This window comes from Scylla paramamosain, chromosome 6 (genome assembly GCF_035594125.1).
Source record: "Scylla paramamosain isolate STU-SP2022 chromosome 6, ASM3559412v1, whole genome shotgun sequence".
In the NCBI taxonomy this organism is placed as follows: domain Eukaryota; kingdom Metazoa; phylum Arthropoda; class Malacostraca; order Decapoda; family Portunidae; genus Scylla; species Scylla paramamosain.
Window position 1 is genome coordinate 25,848,832 of NC_087156.1, and position 23,165 is coordinate 25,871,996.

General features: G+C 36.1%; 1 protein-coding gene across 3 annotated transcripts; it reads right to left on the bottom strand.

Moving 5' to 3' along the window:
• Nucleotides 1–993: 993 nt before the first annotated feature.
• LOC135101509 (oxysterol-binding protein-related protein 6-like) lies at nt 994–19,033 on the bottom strand. 3 transcript variants are annotated; one of them, XM_064005578.1, is made up of 7 exons: nt 18,641–19,033; nt 11,846–11,992; nt 3,591–3,669; nt 2,471–2,598; nt 2,053–2,220; nt 1,731–1,869; nt 994–1,116 (listed from the first exon to the last, which is right to left on the bottom strand). In XM_064005578.1, the coding sequence occupies exons 2-7, from the start codon at nt 11,924–11,926 to the stop codon at nt 1,046–1,048; spliced, it is 666 nt and encodes a 221-aa protein (XP_063861648.1). In that variant the 5' UTR covers nt 11,927–11,992; nt 18,641–19,033; the 3' UTR covers nt 994–1,045. The 3 variants fall into 3 exon arrangements, with proteins under 3 accessions (XP_063861648.1, XP_063861646.1, XP_063861647.1); XM_064005576.1 differs by lacking the exon at nt 18,641–19,033 and adding an exon at nt 15,380–15,518; XM_064005577.1 differs by lacking the exon at nt 18,641–19,033 and adding an exon at nt 15,006–15,249.
• Between the last annotated feature and the right edge of the window lie 4,132 nt (nt 19,034–23,165).

Consider the following 23,165-nt stretch of genomic DNA (forward strand, 5'->3'; position numbering starts at 1 on the left):
TATTTTGAGGTGAAGAATTATATGAAATAATAGAAGACAATATTACGTTTAAGTTTTAAAATAAGCAACTTAAGTAGAATGAATTATTTTTTTCTATTTCATATCATGATCAATACTGGTTGTGAACTAGAGAGAGAGAGAGAGAGAGAGAGAGAGAGAGAGAGAGAGAGAGAGAGAGAGAGAGAGAGAGAGAGAGAGAGAGAGAGAGAGAGAGAGAGAGAGAGAGAGAGAGAGAGAGAGAGAGAGAGAGAGAGAGAGAGAGAGAGAGAGAGAGAGAGAGAGAGAGAGAGAGAGAGAGAGAGAGAAAGGGGACTGCATCACTGCTGAACTTCCGCTCTGGAGTTCATTCAAGGCAGAAGCATCCATGATACACAACTGACCATCCAAATTAACACAGTGCCCTGTTTTCTTGTGATTGTTGCTTGCCTCACTTCTGCTCTGGTTTTGATTTATGGCAAAAATAAGAAATTATCACCAATTTCCTATCAAATTTTTCTCGTTTTCTTGAGTGTGTCGCTTGCCTCACTTCCACAAGAGTGCCTCAATTTCAGTTCTTTCTCTGTATTTAATTTAATTTGACTATTACTAATACACATTTCACTTCTTTCTGAGTTCTATCTTGTATCTGTGAGGAAAAGATAATCTATATAGAAAAGAAGGTTATGCTAGATGTCACTTATGTATACGTCCTGAGGGTATCAAATTTTTGCAAGCGTTTGAAATAAGGTCTACATGTTAGATTAATTATGGCTAACTCTCATATATATGGATTATGCTATTCTTGATTTAAAATTCAATCAAATTACAATCCTCTTTTTCTATTAATCATTATTATTAATGTTGCTGTTATTATTATTATTATTATTATTATTATTATTATTATTATAAGCCTCATTACATCAATGATATAACCGAAAAGAGGAAGGTAACTGATGAATATGAAATTAATGGCACAAGGAGCTACAACTATATTTGCAGCAAATTGTCAGTACCCTGCAGCAGCTTCCTGTGAGGCTGGTGGCAGTGTTGGTCTTTGTTTCTCTGCCTATGGTGCCTGGGTGGGAACTTGGCAAATGATCCTGGTAGTGATGCCCTCCCCTCCTGGCACTAGTGAGTCTGGTGCAGCCAAAGGGAAAACAATTCATATATTTGAGAGAGAGAGATGAGAGAGAGAGAGAGAGAGAGAGAGAGAGAGAGAGAGAGAGAGAGAGAGAGAGAGAGAGAGAGAGAGAGAGAGAGAGAGAGAGAAGAGAGGAAGAGAGAGAGAGAGTAGCAATGTTTTGTGTCTTCTGTATTATAAAAAGGTGACTAAAATGACAAGTAGAAGTATATTGACATGTAACAAGAAAATGCAGAAAACACTTAGCTAATTATATATTTTTAATTCTTTATATAAATATTTTAATTGCACACATGTGCAATAAAAAAAAGAATACACTGCCCTATATACCTACATTTTAGGTGTAAAAGCTTGAAGGTTTTACAACAAAAATAAAGACAAAAATATTACCATATACTGAGGTTCTGTGTGCATACCAGCAAAATATCCTCAAGGGCATGTCAAAATACAAAGCACTGTCCATTTTGAACCCTACATCAATGAACATAAAAGCCTCAAAATTAAGACTGTTCATTTACAGGCCTTTTGAGAGGCCTTTTGAGATACCAGGACAGTTTAAGGATTTATGGGAAATGATAAGATAATGAAGTAACCAGGTAGGAGTTCCCACCTGTCGGAGAGTCATCAGAGGGTGAAGTGGGAGATGTTAATTTATTCTGGTCTTTGCTGTACAAGATCTGATGCTGCTTGTGAAGTCGGTGTTGCTTAAGTTGTTCCACCCATTGCAGGTACACTTCTCTTGACTTACACTGAAATGCATATATTGTTATGTAAAATATATTATTTTTGCAATGCATAGAAAACTTTTTCATTATGTATAATGTACAAATAAAATATCAAAAGATCAAATATAAAAATAATACCTAACTCAGGTATTTCACAAAAAATTGGGAATCTACAAAGCTGCTAGCTGCCAGAATATTGTAACTTACCTTTAAGTGGAAGATCAAGGTATCAGCATCAATATCAATGCGGCGACGCCGAGCTTTTGTGGATATAACTGACATACCAATGTCCATCCTGCCTAAGATCTTGCCACGCATCAAGTCCCCGATAGACTTGGCATAAGTCAGTACACTCTGATCTAGCACAAAATACCTCTGGAAGAAAAAATATCATATGTTTGTGAAACTTGCTTGGCATTCTAAAATCATAAATCTGCCTAGAAGAAATAGAGACTAAAATTAGCTTCTTAGGCACTGGATTTATAAAAATACAAAGTTGCAAATGACAAATGATTTCCTGCTGCCATCTTCTACTGAAATATATAGTTATATTTACATAATTTGAGCCTACTTTTCTGAAAATGATGGTACATGAAACATCTCACTCTTATGCCACACTTCTTACCTTGTGCCATCCCTTCAGGGGCCACTTGCGACGCTTGAGCAAAAATCCTTCAAATTTCCGTGGGATTAAATCAAACCTCTGTCCTTCTTTGAGTCCTTCCAAGATCTCCCATTCTCCTTTTTTACTTGCTGAAATTAGATGAATTAGTATCAGAATAACAAACTATATTAAGGCCAACAAAATTGCTCTAGCTGCTGTCATTTTGAATTTTATGAAAAATAAGGGAAATAGTTTATTGAAAAAATGTTATACAAACAACAATAAGGTTTTAAAGTATGAATGAATACAATAAATCAAAGATTTAAAAATGCTGAAATCAAAATTATGAAAATAATTTTTCCTTAGTCCTGATTTATAAAAGCAGATTTTGTGCTTATTAATAAAATCTTTTTCACATTAAATAAATTGTGAAAAAAAACAAAACATGAACCTTATATTTCAGATGATATTTTTTCTTGCCTCTGTCTTTTTTGTTTTTATTTTTATATTTATTTATTTTTCTCAAACTTTTCTTGATTTAACAGTGAACTTGCTTTCAGTATGTAGAACTGATAAAAACTTAAAATGTTTTAAGTGTTTTATGAGATATCATTGCTCCAAAGAGGCAAGATTTGGCACACAGAATTTTTGATGTCATAAACCATGAATTTCTTGGCACACAGAATTTTTGATGTCATAAACCATGAATTTCAAGACTGAACATTTTCTTCTGATAGAGTTTGATGCTTGAAGAACCTAATGCACTTACTAATGCATTAATTTTCATAATGTACTAATTTTTAATTTAAGAGAATAAAATGTACTGGTGCACCAGATTACCATTTCAAAACAAGTCTTCCCTAACAGTTTCTAGCAGTGAATGAACCACTGAGCTGAATGTATGAAGTCACAAGGGACCGACTTTAAAGATAACTGGAATGGGAACCTGAAAGGTAAGTTAATTTTTTTTTCCATGCTAAGGTCAAGATATTTTGAACATAATTCACACATTTGGGCTCAACATCTCACACTGCAGTGTAAAAAAGGTCATGTTTTCAGAACCAAATTATAAAGACTAAAAATAACTTTAAAAGATTACATAAAATGAAATAATAATGAAAAGTAGCAATAAAGTTCTTACTGATTTTATGGGAAGAGCTGGGTGAACGGCCGGCCTCCTGGGATTCAGCTGAGAGACTGTTTGTGTCAATGCTCTGGTCCTGCAACACAGTTGAACACTTAACCTTAATGAGAAATTATCATGAAATGTTACTTGCCTTCTTATCAGTATTTTGATACCTGCATTTTAAAAAGAAAATGAGAGAGAGAGAGAGAGAGAGAGAGAGAGAGAGAGAGAGAGAGAGAGAGAGAGAGAGAGAGAGAGAGAGAGAGAGAGAGAGAGAGAGAGAGAGAGAGAGAGAGAGAGAGAGAGTGTGTGTGTGTGTGTGTGTGTGTGTGTGTGTGTGTGTGTGTGTGTGTGTGTGTGTGTGTGTGTGTGTGTGTGTGTGTGTGTGTGTGTGTGTGTGTGTGTGTGTGTGTGTGTATATATATATATATATATATATATATATATATATATATATATATATATATATATATATATATATATATATATATATATATATGAGCAAATAGTTTTATTTTTAAGTTTCTCATGTACCCCTTGCACACTCCCACCTAAAGCATGTCAAAGTTACCTACAATATCATATTTTTAAACATCATTATCCAAAAATAGCATGCTTAATTCTTCTAAATGCATACATACTTACTTTTATATCTAAATATTGGAGAGCACAATTATGTATCTACCATACATGACTTAGTTAATGATGCTTTCTAAAACCACATTTTCTGGCACTGGAAACCTCCATGCAGCAGGATCAAGTGATAAAATAGAACAGAAATTTAATTACTCATAGACTGTAAAATTACACCAGTTCTTTGTACTTGTAATTGTGAAGGGATGGTACAAGGGCAGTAACCACATAAGTGGATGGAGAGTCCAATCATGTTCATGGCCATCTGTGTATAAGTGTTTAAGTGTCTATGTTCAAAGCAAACTTATTACTTTTATTTCTTTATTTTGGAACTGGGAAATTAGCAATCATATTTTTTCTACCATTACACCATCAGCATAATGCAAATGATACACTTAATTCTATTTGTAATTCAAAACCTTGAAAAGTACTTTATATTTGTAACTTTGCTGGACAGTAATGTACAAATTCTTGTGATCCACTAAAAATTTCTATTACACACCACAGAGGTATAGAGGTACATATAGTTATGTGTGGTATGTGTTGTTGAAAACCACTGATGTTTCAAAGTTTAAACAATACCAGGTAGTAAATATTACTGAAAGCATTAATATCAGTAAATGATCAATATTCAAAGTATGTTTCTATAACACAATCAAATGCTAACATGTAACCTAAACCTTACACATTATTAGGTACTTGAAACACTGGTAAACACACATCCACTATCTAAGGAATGCTAACATCTTTTGAGAGAGAGAGAGAGAGAGAGAGAGAGAGAGAGAGAGAGAGAGAGAGAGAGAGAGAGAGAGAGAGAGAGGAGAGAGAGAGAGAGAGAGAGAGAGAGAGAGAGAGAGAGAGAGAGAGAGAGAGAGAGAGAGAGAGAGAGAGAGAGAGAGAGAGAGAGAGAGAGAGAGAGAGAGAGAGAGAGAGAGAGTCTAGATTGCTATAACATGCACAAGGCTTTGCAGGTTTTAATCTCGCTCCAAGAAAATATTTAACACAAATAATATATCCCATGGGAGTCAGGAGTTGAGAATATCTACTCCCACAATTCCACCCAAAAATTTACTGTGCTTCAGCCTAAACACCATATTTTACTTAGACATCTCATTAACATCCATGACAAATATAAACAAATAATAATAATCTGCAGCAGGAGCAACATAAACAAATCATCCGATGCTGGATCCCAAAGCAGCCTTGAGTCTTTCTTGGCTAATGTTGGTTGCACAAGGCTCATTATTTCATGAAACTGATGCTTGCTGACTCTTATCCACTATTTGTAGCTTTCTTTGTCCTTGAGACACAGCTCCTGCATCAGCTGATTCGCTGTGCTTCTCTCTTCTCACAAGACATTTCTGCCTCCACATTTTCTTTTTTCTTTACTTCAGTAAATTATGTGGCAGTAGGACCAAAGTACCTTGAGGGAAGACTGGGATGTGGAAAGACGTCAGCCATATTTGTTGTTGTGGAAATACATCAGCTGAGACTTTTATACAAGAGAGCATGAGGCAAGTATGATAAGAAGACTACTATAGTAGGTCCCCATATACTAAAATCCTTAATTTTGTGACTAGAGATTTATGGAAAATTTCTCCTGTGTGATAAACAATTTGGCAGGCTGCAGCAACCTCAGCATAGTAGAGTGCTAGAAAGTGAAGGATGGCACTGAGTCACAAGTACCTAACTGGAAAAGGAAGGCTGTGGCTCAGAGCATTAATATGTCAAGACCTACATTGTCCTAATTCACACTGTATTGACTTGGCCAGCATAATAAGGATTTTATTTATTTATTTATTACCATTATTATTATTTTTTTGCTTACCACATTATACATGAAACACAGTGAAAATGGGCATTATAGCAATCTTGACTGTATACAGTACTGTTGCAAAGTCTTGGTGTGAACACTTCTCTGTCAAGAAATACTGCCAGATGGGTATACATAGACCATCTGACATTATGTTTTGGTGACCTTGAGACAGATACGGGGGAGAGTGGGGATTCCAGCGGTATGACTCTGTGGGCTGGTGTTCTTAGAATATTAGGGATTCCACTTCACTGCCATACTAAGCTTTTTTCCTTTGTACCTGCATTCACTCTTTTCAACCCTGAGGAACAATGGGTGGTGGAAAGAAATTGAAGGAAGCTGGCCTGACAACCATAGCAATACTCAACTGCTGTGGAAGGTCAAATAAAGAAATAAGTCAGGAAACCGATGTTTTATGATACTGAAACGCACGAAAAAAAACATTTTTGTGACACCAGCATCTAAAAATCCCCTAATTGAAAAAAAAACTCCTGAAAGACTACATTTGGTTTCTTAAAAACTGAGGCTTGTACAATGGCAAGTGGAAAATGATCCACATATAACATCATGGTAATTGTATAAAAGAACCTTAAGTTGCTGGGTAAATTACTAGAACTGTGTGTAACCTAAAGTGCCCACATCACAAAAATAAAATGCTTTGTCCAACATTCTACTTGAAACACTGATTTCCTCACTTATTTCCCTACTTGACTTTCCATAGCAGTAGAATATTGCTATAGCTGCCAGGTCAGTTTCCTTCAACTCCTTCAATTGTTCCACAGGGTGAAAAAGAGTGAATGCTGGGCCAAAGAAAAATGTTACATATGACAGCAAAGTAGAATTCTTAATCTCCTCAGAACACCAGCCTATGGACAAGTGAACCCTCACTGACTCATGCCATGGGTTCCCACTCTTCCTCTACCTGTCCCAATGTCACCAAGACTTACTACAAGATCAGAGATGCTATGATGGCCTAATGTATACTGAACTGGCAACATTTCTTGGTGGAGTAAGGTTCATGCCAAGACTTTTCACCAGTACATACTATATATATAAAAATGTCAGTGATAAACCAATACAGTCCACAGTAATCTCTCAAATATCCTTCATCCTATTGATCATTGTGCGATGTTACTCAGCACCAGAAATTTGGCTGTACTAAAACATGCATTATTCAATAAAAATTCCAGCGCTTATTTTGATGCGAGATACACTATGTATCTTTTTTTACCAGATGATGCAGTATGCATTCAACTCATAAAGAATGAGTTGTGGGAATCACAATGATGTCATGGTCCCATAGTACAGTAACAATCCTAACCTAGTCTTCATGTTTTTAATACTGCTAGTTACACTGTTCTAGCCATTATTATTACTATTATCATCCTTTTTACCTGTACATAATATAATTTTTGCTGGATTCATGGGTGCTAGGGTGTCTAGGAGAGTAATGACACATTATCTGGCTTTTGATGTTATCCAGCAAGGTCTTGGCTGCTATGTGCCAGATCATTGAGAGATTATTGTATAAGTAATCTATGAGATGTTTCAATTTGCCTAAACAAGTCTATGCATAGATGTCCTATTCAGGCATGTAGAACTATAACACCCTTCATTAGAAAACACATTAGCTTTTCTTCATATTTGTATAAGAGAAAGAAGACAGTAAAGCTATTACAATCGTGATCTCACAGAAGATCTTAGCTTTTCTTCATATTTGTATATGAGAAATTGTAAAGCTATTACAATCATGATCTTATAGAAGATATTAGCTTTGTTCTCTCTGTGGAAGCTAATAAGATATGCTTGTAACACCAATACTATACAACACAGAAGCAATGCCAAATGGAAAAGCTAATGTCTTAACTTCTGCAATACTACAAGACATGCCTGCTGATGAAGAAAAAGTTTCAGAGACACACTTCTCTGTCTATCACATACCAACTTTTAACTTAATGAGGATTTTCTCCATTACACAATGAATGAAATAAGAACTTAGTGGTACTGTAACTCAGGAAAATATTGTGCAGGATAAGTGTCAATGCCTGTAAGTGTGGTGCATAATTCTTGGCAGCTAGACATGTGATATAACTGAATCTGAGTACAGAAAATAGCTGACCATCCATCAGGTCAAAACTTACTGAGGCAAACAGGCAACTGAGAGAGAGAATCTAAAAAGAGGAGAATGCTGAATGAAAAGACAATGCTAATTCATATTATTAAGGATATAAAAAAAATGTAATTCATACATACGAACATGTTAAATACAAAAAATTACTTTGGAATTGTTATTCATATGTTCATTTAGATTGTGGATTCAACTAAAGACTTGATGAAATATCCCATACATAGTATAATAATAATAATAATAATAATAATAATAATAATAATAATAATAATGATAATATCTATCGCTGTCTATCTAGCAAGCCAACAATCCCACATGAGGTGACCTGGGCAAGGCACCATACATAGTTATACTGTTCTAGCCATTATTATTACTATTATCATCCTTATTATCTGTACATAATATAATTTTTGCAGGGTTCATAGGCACCAGGAAGTCTAGAAGAGTAATGACACATTATCTGGCTTTTGATATTATCCAGCAAGGTCTTGGCTGCTATGTGCCAGATCATTGAGAGATTACTGTATTAGTAATCTATGAGATGTTTCAATTTGCCTAAACAAGTCTATATATGGATGTTATATTCAGGCATGTAGAACAACTATAACACCCTTCATTAGAAAACACATTAGCTTTTCTTCATATTTGTATATGAGAAAAAAGACAGTAAAGCTATTACAATCATGATCTCATAGAAGATCTTAGCTTTGTCCTCTCTGTGGAAGTTAACAAGATATGCTTACCCACATCATTGACACTATTTACCCTGTCAGTCCCCAGTGACAATCTCATGGCCCAGTGAACGACACCAAGGAGTCCAGGCAAAGCACAGGTGGCCACACACATCCAAAGCAAGACCAGACAGTATACACTGGTTTACCTCTGTCTGTTCATAATGACTGTTCCCTACACTGCACCTACTCCAATCATGGGACCACAGCAGATGCAAGGTATTTCCTACGTTATGCCCTGCATTCTGGCTAAGTCCATATACCAAAGGGCCCCACCAAGTGCACTCACACCCCTCCAAGAGATCAACGAATCATTTTTGTGCTCTCACCACTGTTGCTCTCTGGTCATCTCTATCACAGACAAATGCTTTTGGTTGCTGCCTTTCACAGTGCACATCTGACAGCATTATTCTCTTTACTAGTTTCCTGTCCTCCATTTTCTCCACATGCCTAAACCATCTTAACACACACTGATCTGTCTGTCCAGCCAACACTCAAAACACCAGTTTTTCTTTCCTCCTCATTTCATATTCTCTCTCTCTCTCTATATTACTACACGCATACTCCTCAAACATTTTGTTTCCACTAAATTTAACTGTTTCTTTTCTACTACTCCCATGTTTCATCTTTCAGTACCATATAGCATAGTAGGCAAAACTATTCCCTCATTCATACCCAGTGTCCTATGTCTGAAGGTCTTTCTCAGTCCATCAAGTACTTTTCTAGCTTCTTTCACCCTGTGCTTCACCTGTTTCAATTCTTCTATCCACTTTTCATCCCAAAAACTTGAAATAATCTATCTCTTCCAGCTGTTCTCCATTCAATCTTACATTCATCTCCTTTACCACTCTTTTTAACTTCTTTGAGTCATCCACCACAGCTGTATCATCAGCAAATAGTAGGTGACTTAGATCCCATACTCTTTCCTTCCCACTGATCGAACTCCAGCCTCTTTCTAACACCTTCATGTTTATTTCCTTTACCATATCATACCACAGTGACATTACACAACCCTGATGTGTAATCTACTCTGACTGGCAAGAACTTACTCACATCATCACCAACTCTCACATGTCCTGCTATTCACAGAAACTTTTCACTCCTTCCAACAGCCTGCCTCCAACTCTGTATACTTTCAGAATATTCTAAAGTCCTTTCCTGTCAATTCTATCATACACTTTCTCCAAGTCCATGAATACCCCCAAAAAATCTTCACACAATTGCCTTACTTTAATAACTTGGTTATACAACCTCTTCCCATCCACTTAGATGACATTTTCTGTCTCTGATTCTCTGATTCTCCTTATCAGCATCCAACCACACACCTGTCCTATCACACTGAGCAGATTGATGCCCCTAAAGTTTGAGCATTTCCATTTATCCCCTTTACCTTTATATAAGGGAACCACACATGCATTTTTCCAATCTTCTGGTGCCTTGCCAGCAATAAAGTACACATTTAATAATCTTACCAACCACAATATATGGCTCTCCCCATCACTCTTCACTCTACAGCACATCCATCCAAACCTACAGCTTTACCTTTCCTTATTTCCCTCACAGCCTCTTGTATTTCCTCTCCCTTTACATGTTCCCATATAATAACTCTGATGAGTGATCTTTCCATCACTTTGTTTAAGTCTCTTGTATTTCCTCTCCCTTTACAATATATGTTTCCACATAACAACTGATGGGGGCCATACATGCTGCACTGGATTACTGCAAGGATAACAATGACCATCCTAGGTGAGAATGTCACAAATGAATCCAATAATAATGCAATGATGATACTGTAACAATGAAAAGCATGACACAAAGAAAAATAAGGGATGCAACTGATGATGCTTTGTTGAGCAAGTTGTAGTGCAGTGAAAACTTTAACAAGTATGTGATATAGAATAATAATAACATAAAAATCCCATATTCCTATTGCTTCACTGGTTATATGCTTGGTTTTCATGCTAAGTGTCTCATATTCATATATGCTTGTTTTTTTGTGCTAAGAGTCTCATATTCTATCTTCAATATTGCACCTTTCTCCTGAAGCTCAGATTTGTTTGACCTTCCAAAATAATTGCTTAGTATGTACTCAATGTACTGAGTGTGTTGTGATTATGTCCTAGTTTGAGGTGTTAAAGTGGGAGGTAGCAGTGTGATGTCATCTCAGACAGAGGTATCATGAACCCACTTGAACTCAGTTACACTGCCAGTGTCTAACACAACTGGAAAAGGAAAACTTCTGAAATCCCAACCAATTGACCTATGAATAGAAGGAAAGTCATGTAATGATCCAAACATGGAAGCCTTACAATACCACTCAAGGAGAGGGTACACCTATTGCTCAATCAGTATTGTGCTGAGCTTTCATGCTCAAGAGTCTCAGGTCCAATCCTTGACACAGTGCCTTTCTCCTGAACCTCAAATTTATTTGAGCTTCCAGATCAACTGCTCGGTATTTCAATGTACTGTGTGTTGTGTTTAAACCCTTGATTGAGTCAATTTAAGTAGGAACACACTCATATGAGGCAATATAGTAGTAGAAGGTATAGTGGTCTTGTTTTTTTTTTTCAAATTTTGCAAACTTATGTCGATTTTCTTGAATAATGTTCTAGTATTTGCAGCAAGATTCACAATTAAGGATGAGATTAACACTCATTAGCTAGCCAAAAAATCCAGAAAATAAACATCCATGTTATCATAATTAGTGAAACAAGTTCCCCAATACTAGTGAATCCAAATTAAAGACAGATGAATCATCCAAACAAATGTGGCCCACAGCAAGCCATGTATCACTTAAGTAGCTGAAGTTCTTAAGTTTACAGCAGCTCAGATTAGCAGAATTCTACAACTGTACATTTTTTATTGTCAATAAAAAAATAAATAAATAAAGTTACTCTGCAATGTTTTGTGTTATTCCTCCTCAAGTTCTCAGGTGCTGAAAGCAATAGTACAAAGTTCTACTTACTGACTCAGATCCAGGAGGGGGTGGAGGCTTCCCTTTCTTTTTCTGCTTGGGCATTTTATGGTTGTTTGTTGTGGCATCCATCCCTGCTGGTAGCTGACAGCACCTCTCACCAACACTTGATGCTGCTGGTCACTCCACATGAGTCATCTGAGAGAGGAATAAATGGCTCTTAAGCTGAGTTCAGATTACAGTATCTGAATATTCTGTCACCAAAAGTTATAATCAATGAACTTATGCATCTGTCCTAAAGGATGTATTATACCAAGCCAAAGGAGACATGGAATGAAGTATTGAGGAATAGAATTAGAAAGAAAAATGTGTGAAAAGAGGGTTTGTTCCTAGCAAATACTTTCTTTCAATGTAAAATTATCCATATGTGGTCATAGAAAAAGAGATATGAGAGCTGTGAACAGAAGACTCTAACTGACGATGCAGCAGTGGATAAGCAATTAAGGAAAGATGTGTTAGTTGCCAAGGTAGTGAATGGGATGTTTGAAAGGTCAGATCACTATGTTGTAATTAAGATGAAAATACAGGATAAATGACAGCATGTTACAAATGGTTACATAGAAAGTCAGTACAACAGTTGCTAATGAAAAATTGGACAGAAAAAAATAGAGAGGAATATGAGAAGGTATGTGAAAAACTGAGAGATGCTAGGATGCCAATTGGAAAGTGATCAAGAGTAAATAATGTATTAGAAAAAAAAAAAAAAAAAAACAGGTGTTGAAAGCTTGGGAGAACAAGTAAGGGCAGGCATGGTTAGCTGAGATTGAAAAACACATAAAAGAAAAGAGGAGACCATGTGAAGACATGCTGCAACAAAAATGAGTCAGAAGAAATCAATGTGAGGAGAAAAGTATAAATTTTGAAATAGTTAACTCAAGGAACTAATAAGAGAAAATAATTGAAGAGTAGTTTTCTAAGAAGCTGAATGAAAAGTTCAATGAGAATAATAAGTTATTTTTTGGAGAAAAAAATTAAGAAAGAGGGAGGCAGAGGAGTATAGGAGTATGAAAATGAAGAAAGATAATAGAGTTCTTGTAGGTAGCAAGGTGAAAGGTCCTTGAAAAAAAAAAAAAATTTTAACCATTCAATGAATAAATGAGTGGTGAAGCAATAGTGTCTAATATGGGTACTGAAGCAGATGAAGAGCAAGCATCTGTGCAGAGAGGAATTGGTAGAAAGACAATAAAGAAAGCAATACTTTGGCAAAGCTACAAGCAGGGATGGACTAATTGTGGAAATGTTAATATGTGGTAGTTAAATGGTAATGGATTGGTTGCTTCTAGTGCATGAACCGGCAAAGAGGTAAGAAGTAGTGGATTGGATGGTTCTAGAGTATGATCTGGCAAGGAGGCAAGAAGTACAGGAGAATAAAGATAGTTACTTTATTTCTATATAAAAGTAAAGGTTGTGGGAATGAGTGTCAAGTCTAAAGGAGAATCTTCACTGAGAGACTGAGGTAAGTGACTGAAGTGAAGGTCAGTAAGGAGCCGGGGCTATTTAGTAAAGAAAAAGGTTGTGTAGATCAGATTTATGCAATTAAAACTATATTAGAAGAGTACTTTAGAAACAATGGAAAAAATGCATGAAGCATTCATGTACCTAGAAAAAGCATTTGACAAGATGGATTGGTAAGCTTTTTTAGCATATTAAAATTCATGATGTAGAAGGATGATTGTTGGAAGGAATTATGATAAGTGCTTATATAAGGATGGAGGAAGAACTTGGAGAAACTTTCACCATAGAAGCACAAGTGAGACAGTGATGTGTAATGTTTCTGGGATGGTTTAATATTTTCATGGATGGGTATAGGCTATGAGGGAAATGAAAGCTGAAGTAGATGCTGATACAAAGTTAAAATAGAGTAGAGGAGTGAGGTATAATAGCATATTTGCTTATAGATGGCAACTTCCTAGCATACTGAAAGAGAGCTTCAGAGGCTGTACATAAATTCCATAGGGTAGTATATAAGATGGAAACTGAAGGTAAACAGTGGGAAAGTAAGATGATGGTTTCTGAGAGGAAAGAAGAGATGCATGATTTTAAGATGAGATGGTATGGTCATAAGTAATGAGAAAATGATGAGTGAAGAGTTTGTAAAGAAAGTGACCAGTGAAACTGGTCATTAGAGGAGAGGAAGGCCACTTAAAAGATGGAAAGATAGAGTGAGTGCAGACTACAATTAAAGAGTAGCAGTCCTGTGCAATGCACAACAGATTTGTATGGCCAGAGCCATTCTGTTATTAGTGTCAAGTAGTTCTTTTCATCTGTATACCCTACTCAAAATGCCCATTTTTCCACTAGGTCCCAAAGCTTCCTGTACAATCAAAAGACATTAAGAAACAATAGGCTCCTAAATAAGCTAAAAGAATAGCAATACTGAAAAGTTAACATTAGAAAAATATCTTGGAATGTTCTTTATACACATATATATATATATATATATATATATATATATATATATATATATATATATATATATATATATATATATATATATATAAACATTAATAAAATCATACCCAAAGCAATCAGTATGTTAAGTTTAGTCAAAAGAACCTTATAACACTGGACTAGTCTTTGCCACTATGTATAGAATATACATTTGTCCCAACTTTGAATACACCATTTAAAATAAACACCAGTTAGATAAAAGAAACCTACAGAAGAACTAAAAAATAACATCAATGCTTAGAAATCTCTTTTGTGAAGAATTATTAAAAAAGACTTCTAAGCCTGAAGACAAGAAAGAAAAGAGAGACATGATAAAAGTCTTTCTCATAATGAACAATCTGGAAAACAAAAGCAACCCATTACTCCTTCAGACAAGAAATACAACTGTAAGGGAATACTCCAAACAAATCCTTAAAAAGGGATATCTCAAAACAAACACATCACATAATTACACAGTAAACAACATTCCTCATTACTTAGACTTAGGCATATGGTGAATGCTACACCTACAGTATATGCCACACAAACAAGAGCCATGACAAACACACATTTCTAATGGATTTGAGGGTAGGCAATAGGATTGATGTAGATGTCATGAATCACGTGACAGGTCTTATCGGTAGGTCAGTAGGAGTATTGTATGAAACTGCATATATATACAGATTTAGGCATCACAAGGCATGATCAGGTATTGGCTTACCAAAACAAACCACCTGACTGCCACATGCTATGGTATAAACACAGTGTGGCATATGCTCGCACAATACATTGCAACACTTCGTCCTTAATCCAACGGGCTGCCTCAGGTCACTTCACACTGTCAACTAGCTCTAACTCTCCATCACGTGCCTCACTTTAGCAGGGAAATACCACACGGAGGAGCAACACCTGTAACACCACAACACAACACCTGGCCCTGCAATGCCATACCACAGATCGAACTTTAACCTTTCCACCTCTCGAGACAAGTAGCCAACTTTCACTCCGTTCTTCTCAATTTCACGTCAAGCCGCACTCAACCTACTGATAACACCCTGCCACCAATTTTAACGAGCAGAGACCTGCGGCTCTCACCATTGCAAGAAACCTTCCTCGAGGTCCACTAATGTCTCCAGAGCCTCGTCATCGGAGACTCAAAAGTCTCAGTGACATAGGATCGAGTTCCCTTCCTCTTGGATCACACATGCAGGTTATTGATTCCCTTTGTGATGTATAATACTATTGCCATTCCTAGATCTCAACAGTTATACAATAAAAAATGCAATATTATGATTACAAGGAAATAATGGGTCTTTGAGGTGTTAGAACACATTTTTGTGTTATCGATTCTCTTAATAATGTGTAATATTTCTATTAGTACATTTATTTTCTTGCTTTAACGCTTACGATTAAATTTGGCCATTATACGTGATTTCAGCTTGTATTTACTCTCTCTCTCTCTCTCTCTCTCTCTCTCTCTCTCTCTCTCTCTCTCTCTCTCTCTCTCTATATATATATATATATATTACACAAAACGTTAATAATATTACAGTGATGAAATTATTTACATCTTAAAGAAAGACATTGTGTATATGTAACCCTTCGGACTTTCGTCTCTTATTTCTCTTTTTCGTCTACTAAATTATAACGCAAGATGTTGATAAGATTCTAAAATATTTTCAATAGCATGAATCTTGAGACTGTAATGTATGAATTGTGTTGGCGGTGCTGTGTGACACTGGTATCTACTAAAAACAAAAGTATGTGGTGCACAAACTTTCATTGGTATTTTTGGGAAAAAGTCGAGTAATAATATAAAAAAGGAAACAAAGAAGTAAAAGAAAAAAAAATTATATATATATATATATATATATATATATATATATATATATATATATATATATATATATATATATATATATATATATATATATATATATATATATATATATATATATATATATATATATATATATATATATATATATATATATATACAGTAAGGAAAGTACAGGTAGAGTATGGGAAATAAATATGCGAAATAATTAAAGGAAAAAAAAAACAGGAAAATGAGTAAGAATATAAGTTTAACAAAGCAGCAGAGGTCACAAGAAGAAGCAGAGGAGGAGTGCTGGACGATCACCACCGCCCTTGTAGCGTCTATACTGCAGACACATTCACTCAGACACCGGCCGATAAACTTTATTATTATTATTATTATTATTATTATTATTATTATTATTATTATTATTATTATTATTACAAAACATATATACTTAATGCCATGAATTTATGGATGAATTATTCATGAAGCAAATCGTATTGTACAACTTTCAATGCATATATTCAATCGTGTAATCAAAATCATCACCAGCTATTGACCACTAGATAATTTTGAAATGGAGGGAAAAAAATCGAATTTGAATGAAAAAAAATAAAAAAAATAAATGTTAGTAATTTTACTTGTAAGGAAGCAGTTTTTATTTTCCGACTCGTTTCACAATCATGGACTATCTGTATTTCGTTCCAAGGCCACATTTGTCCATCGCCACGAATTATCGGCTGAACAGTGAACCCAGCCGTGTGTCCAGAGTCGAACGAATAGTTATATACTACCAGTGTCGACTATTACGTAACGCAGAAGACAACATTGATTGGGCATTCTCAGAAGCACTATATCCCAGGGAAAAAGGTTACAGTTTGCTAATCCTGCCTTACATGGGAAAATTATGGTTTCAGGTTTTGTTGGGCTCTCAAAATAATTATACGAATGCGTGCGTGCGTGCGTGCGTGCGTGTGCGTGTGTGTGTGTGTGTGTGTGTGTGTGTATATATATATATATATATATATATATATATATATATATATATATATATATATATATATATATATATATATATATATATATTTTTTTTTTATTTATTTATTTATTTTTCAGGGCCTCATAAGGTTTCGTAACTCAGGGCTATGAGCGAGTTTTCTACAGTACACACATAACATTGACAAAGCCAGATGTCACAAGAATACTGAAATATGGAACTACAGGTGACATAAGCACATGTCCAACATAGGGAAGGTATGGGTAGCTTGGAATGTGAGAGTGGGCCCAGCACTGGGAAGACGTAGGCAGGGATAGGATAGAGAATGGAGAGGAGAGATGCAGCTTGCCTACCTGAACACGAAGAACTGGAGTGAAGGAAAGTGGAAGTTATTGGTAGAAAAAGGGAGGGATTATGATGTGATAGGAGTAAGTTACAGATGGTCTGAGTCCCGCAGCAAAGTGTGCCAGATGTGTGACATGGGAGAAGATGAGACTGTGGAACATGTGGTGCTGGAGTGTGTGAAGTATGCCAGAGACAGGAATGAGATGATGCAAGTGATACTGACTGAGTTAGGGCATGATAGGAATGAAAGAGTGGAGAAGACAGGAAAGGAGTGGATGGTGTTGTTGCTGGGACTGTGTAGAGACGAATGAAAGGATGATTGAGGCGGTGAAAGAGTTTCTGGAGAGAATGTGGCGTGCCAGATGTAAGAACAATTAGTATAGAGGATGCTGTGCGTTTTTCTTCATTTCCCTTCTACAGGAGTTGCCGATCCAAAGGCCTGGCTTAAGAGTGATCCCGAGCCATCTGTACCATCAAGATCAAGATCAAGATCATCAGAGATTGAGTCTGTCAGTCACCTCGTGGGTGGTGTACAAACCTCGGTCTGACGGCCTGGCATTTGCAACCCTCAAACACCCTAACAGTGTGTGTCTGTGTGTGTGTGTGTGTGTGTGTGTGTCCTCTCTCCAGCAGACAAGATAATTATATGATAATTTTTACGTTGCTAGACGTGCTCTCTCTCTCTCTCTCTCTCTCTCTCTCTCTCTCTCTCTCTCTCTCAGAGGCGTGATTCATACCAGTGTTGCTCTCTCTCTCTCTCTCTCTCTTTAGACGAGAGAGAGAGAGAGAGAGAGAGAGAGAGAGAGAGAGAGAGAGAGAGAGAGAGAGAGAGAGAGAGGAACACGTACACACATTATGACCATCGTGTCGATGTGTGATCCGTGATCTTTTGTCGAGAGAGAGAGAGAGAGAGAGAGAGAGATTATAACATATTCTAGAAACAGTGGAGCATTAATAATTTGTCAATAAAACTTCATACAGACGTTCATAATATGTAAAATACATAAATATAAAACATAGTGGTGGGACTTTACACTTGCACAGGAAGTAAGTTTTGGTGCTTTGTTATCACTCTTTACTTTTGTTTTACTTGCTTCATTCCTATCCTAACATATTCACATACAATGAAACAATAGTAATTTGTCAATAAAACTTCAAAAGTAGTTGCTAATACATAATATATACAAAATACCTGGATGATGTTTTGATTCTCTCTACTTGATATGGTGTGCATGCTCAGTGGTGTCACCTGGGAGAAATTTTAGACTCTGGAGCGATTTGGCACACCCGCCATACATTACATACATACTTCACGGCCAGTGATGTTTGTGTTTCCTTGTCCTGTCATGGCACTACGTGACTCTTCCTTTTCGATTGATGATTGTTTTCTCAATTTATATGTGGTTACATATACAGAGGGTATCCAAGTTACGAGGTAACGAGCTGTGAATGTTCAGAGATATGAGCAGTCTACTTGCAAAATGAAATTGTGCTTTCGATATTGTTCCCTTTGCTAACTGCACCGCAGTGAGTCTGGCTTCAGATTCCATGGCGCACGCACCTCTGTCAGGCGGCCTCTGAGAGGCATAGTGACTAGAGGGTTGCGTTGCTTAGTGTAGAAAGCTTGCTCCATTACATTAAGTCTACGAATAGGCAAACATACCTGTCTTATGCTTTCAGCCAGCCATCTTAATAAATTATATGAATAAAGGCGTGTATAACCAAGGAAAAAGAAAGGGAGAAAGGAAAAAAAAAAATGTGCATGAGAGAGAGGGCGTCTCAGCTCAGGGCTACACCTGCAGGACTTTGGCTACACCCACTTTAACTTCACAAATAGGCAAACAAACCTGTCTTATGCTTTCCAACACCCACCTTAATTGATTATATGAATAAAGGTGCGTATAACACCCCCGAAAAAAAGGAGAGAGAGAGAGAGAGAGAGAGAGAGAGAGAGAGAGAGAGAGAGAGAGAGAGAGAGAGAGAGACGTCTCATTTTAACCCGGGTCATACACCTGCCATATTTGAGTCTTGCGTTTGGTAGAAGCCTCAAGTCTGTCACTACTCAGTAGTATCACATCACCCGTAATGCAAGTGCTCTCTCTCTCTCTCTCTCTCTCTCTCTCTCTCTCTCTCTCTCTCTCTCTCTCTCTCTCTCTCTCTCTCTCTCTCTCTCTCTCATGGTATCAAGTATCAAATTAAGTAAGCATTACGTTGCGGAAAGTATGATACTTTTTTTTTTGTGTGTGTGTGTATGAAAAATTACGATGAATTACGAGCAGGGCAAAACGACTTAGGAGCAGCCTTCCAGAATATATCCCGCTCGTAATTCGAACACCCTCTGTACTGTATATGACACGTGTAGGAGAGGGACTACTATGTGTAAGCTTCATGGCTTCTGGCAGCTTCCCTTATTTTCTTATGTTCTTATGTATGTATCCAAAACAGTCCAAGGCATGTCTCTGGAAAGCATGGTTTTGGTCTTTCAAAAATTACTAGAGTATATGCTAGAAAGCCATTGTTGCATCTGCATTTTCTCTCTCCTGAGGGTTAACGCTTATTTCATGGTCGACTCAATTATACCACACTATATAAGCTCAAACTTAAGTTTTACCAGTCCCTTAACCAAATCTTCACAAAAGCATCTCACTGTCAAGCTGTCATTGTCATAACTGTACGAAGAACTCTGTTCTCCATTATAAAAGTGATAAATTAGCCTACCATAGACAAAGGAGGTGAACGTGACCAGGGATTGAATCTGTATTTGACGTGCTAGGACTTGCCTTAACAGACTGAACCTTAGGATGCAGTCCCCTTCACTTTCACATTCATCATCTAGTATTGCCAGTGTGTAAATTGCTGTTGTGAACCACCTCATATGAATCAATTCATACCCAAGACACATCCCAGTTTGAACGAGTATGCGAGAGGGTGATAGAAGAATTGATGAGATTTGTTTCTGATATGAGTCGAAGCAGGTGGCTCACAGCAGTGATTAACCCATTGTCGATGCTAAGTGATGAACGTGGAAGTGAAGGGGACAGTACTTTACCATGGTCAGTGCTGCTTTGGTTTGTGTTTCTTTGTCCTGCCAAGGCATTACATCGGTACATGGCTTCCTCCCTCCATTTCTGGTGTTTCTGTGTCTCCTGCACTATGAACAGACTAGACTCCACATAGTAGGCTAAGGTTCTTCAGAGAGAATGTGGGGATCATCCCTGCCCAGATATACAGTACAGACATATTTATTATTGCTTATACATACTAGGTACTATGCCATATACTGCAATTATTTACCATTGACACCAATGCTGTGTGCCCTTGGGCTATCCATCAAAACACAGAGAAATTGAGCTAAAGGCAGGATAAATTGGCAGTGGGAAGTATTTAATAGGGACTGAATTTCCGGCAGGACACTCATGGTAGGTAAAGCGAGTCAACACCTATCTGACATTCGGGCACTTGTCAGGACAAAATGATCAGTAAAGTCCAAGTGGACTGCCCTTTCACTATACCAACGAAGCTAAGTCCTTTCACTGTACAGTGGATATGGTGTTTACTATGAAAACAACCAGTCTGTGACCAATCTTAGTTCAATATACCAGTATACACATGAAGCCAGTGTAGCAGTTAGTTACTGCTTATTTATTATGGACACTAAAAATATATCAAATTTATGCAATAAAATTCATGTGCTGGTATGAAGATTTAATAAAAAAATCCTGTACAAATATATACATTATCACAAAATGTATTAATATGTATATCCCAACATCAATTCTTGAATACTGAAGATAAAAAATGAGTTTAACATGCCTTGCATGCCAACAATCCTTTTCTTTAGCCACTTACATAATTTTATTTAAAGAACTATTCACACATCTCTCCCTGGTTTAACTTTTCTTTTTAGTTTTCTAACTGCATACCACCCAATACCTGGTCTATTTAGTTACCTAAACTAGCCTACATGCTTCAAAGCTACATTTTCACACATGAAAGGCCTAACAGTTTTAACTATATAACTGCCTGTAATCTAATAACATGTTTCTCCTTATTAGGTGGAGTAGTAATGACAAAAGCACTGCTAACAAGTGCATCAGGAAAAAAAGCTACACAGAATATTAAATCACTGGATGACTGAGATCACATCAGTTTCACCATGCTAAGCAACAACTCTTACTTATACACAAATTCAATAAAATCAGCAATCCATTGTTTATGATTATCAACTGATTACAGCTGCCTTGCACAGAGGCTGCTCATATCCAAGCCAGGCATCTATGGTAGACACTGCCTACAAGTCCAAGGGTTGTTCAGATGGCTAATCAAGAAAGATGTGATGGCTTGTACAAAGCCCTCAGCACCTTAAGTTAAACTCAAACAAGCATAATGACCTGACTGTTCATGTTCTCCTATGAGTTTCCTTAAAATGAAATTCACCTGTTACAAATTACCACTGATTCACAAATTCCAAAATCACCTCAAGAAACAAATCCACAAAAAGAATGAAGAGGATTGAAGTATCAGGACACACTAAATGTCATTCTGAATAGAAAAAACTCAACATTCTGCTGCACTTCACATTCTTAAAAAATTACAGCACTCTTGTTTAATTCTTCATATTATCAAGGATGCATAAATATTTCATACAACAAATAAAAAAAAAACACAAAACATTGCTAAACCAGCTTCCTTGAGGAGCAGGATAACAATTTGTAGTCCCAATGAAAATGCAGGCATCTAACCATTTACCACAAGTCACACACATTTTCAAACTTCATTTCACATCAAAAATACATATTTAGAAGTCTATTTAAACAGCTATTAACTTTTTTTTAAAGATGGTTGAAGGATTTATTATCCAGAAAATAATCTATACTTTCATAAAGTAAAATACTAAAAGTATTGTCATACATTATGAAATTGTTCAAGTGGTTCTTACCTAAATAGATGACAGACCCAAAATACATAACATGCATTACAGTACAATAAGCATGCTTTAGGAAGTTAGATCATCAATATCTTTGGTCATTGTTTGCAATTCATTCCAGCAACATATTTCCTGAAAAATGTATTTGATGATCCATGTTGACTTTTATGACCCACAAAAGAATTGAGTAATACTACATTACTAAAATATTATGGGCAGTTGTGGCATTGGCTCTTATTTGTAATACATACTTACATAATTCAACATTTCACTGATGAATAAACACACACAAAAAAAATCTACTGATGAAGTCTTAGTCCCACTGATCATTGATGTTGCTGCTATTTCATTGTTTGTTTATTCATTCATTTATTTATTTTTACCAGCATGCAATTCCAATTAGTTCTGCAGAACTAGATTCAGTTGGTGCATTAACAATCCAAACAACAGAAAAAAAATTTTCAAGTTCAAAATCTGAGTATGGTCCTGTGTAATATGGAATGGTAATGTGCTCATTCATATATATATGTATATATATATATATATATATATATATATATATATAATATATATATATATATATATATATATATATATATATATATATATATATATATATATATATATATATATATATATTAAATTGGCCAAGATAGTGGAGTGAAAACTCCTCTGCAAAAAAGAGCAAGAGTTATATCCTTGAAGTTAAAAATTTAATTTGTCTGCTGATAAAATAATGGAAAGAAAAGAGGAGTATGTATGAAAAGTGGAGAGAATGGGTGGAAAAGAA

Bases quoted from the DNA above. Each gene is read 5' to 3' on its own strand.
- LOC135101509 (XM_064005578.1), bottom strand. From the start codon at position 11,926: ATGGATGCCACAACAAACAACCATAAAATGCCCAAGCAGAAAAAGAAA. The intron at 3,670-11,845 runs GTAAGTAGAACT...ACTGTGTTGCAG, and splicing joins CCCCTCCTGGATCTGAGTCA to GACCAGAGCATTGACACAAA. The intron at 1,870-2,052 runs GTAAGTTACAAT...TATGCATTTCAG, and splicing joins CCTTGATCTTCCACTTAAAG to TGTAAGTCAAGAGAAGTGTA.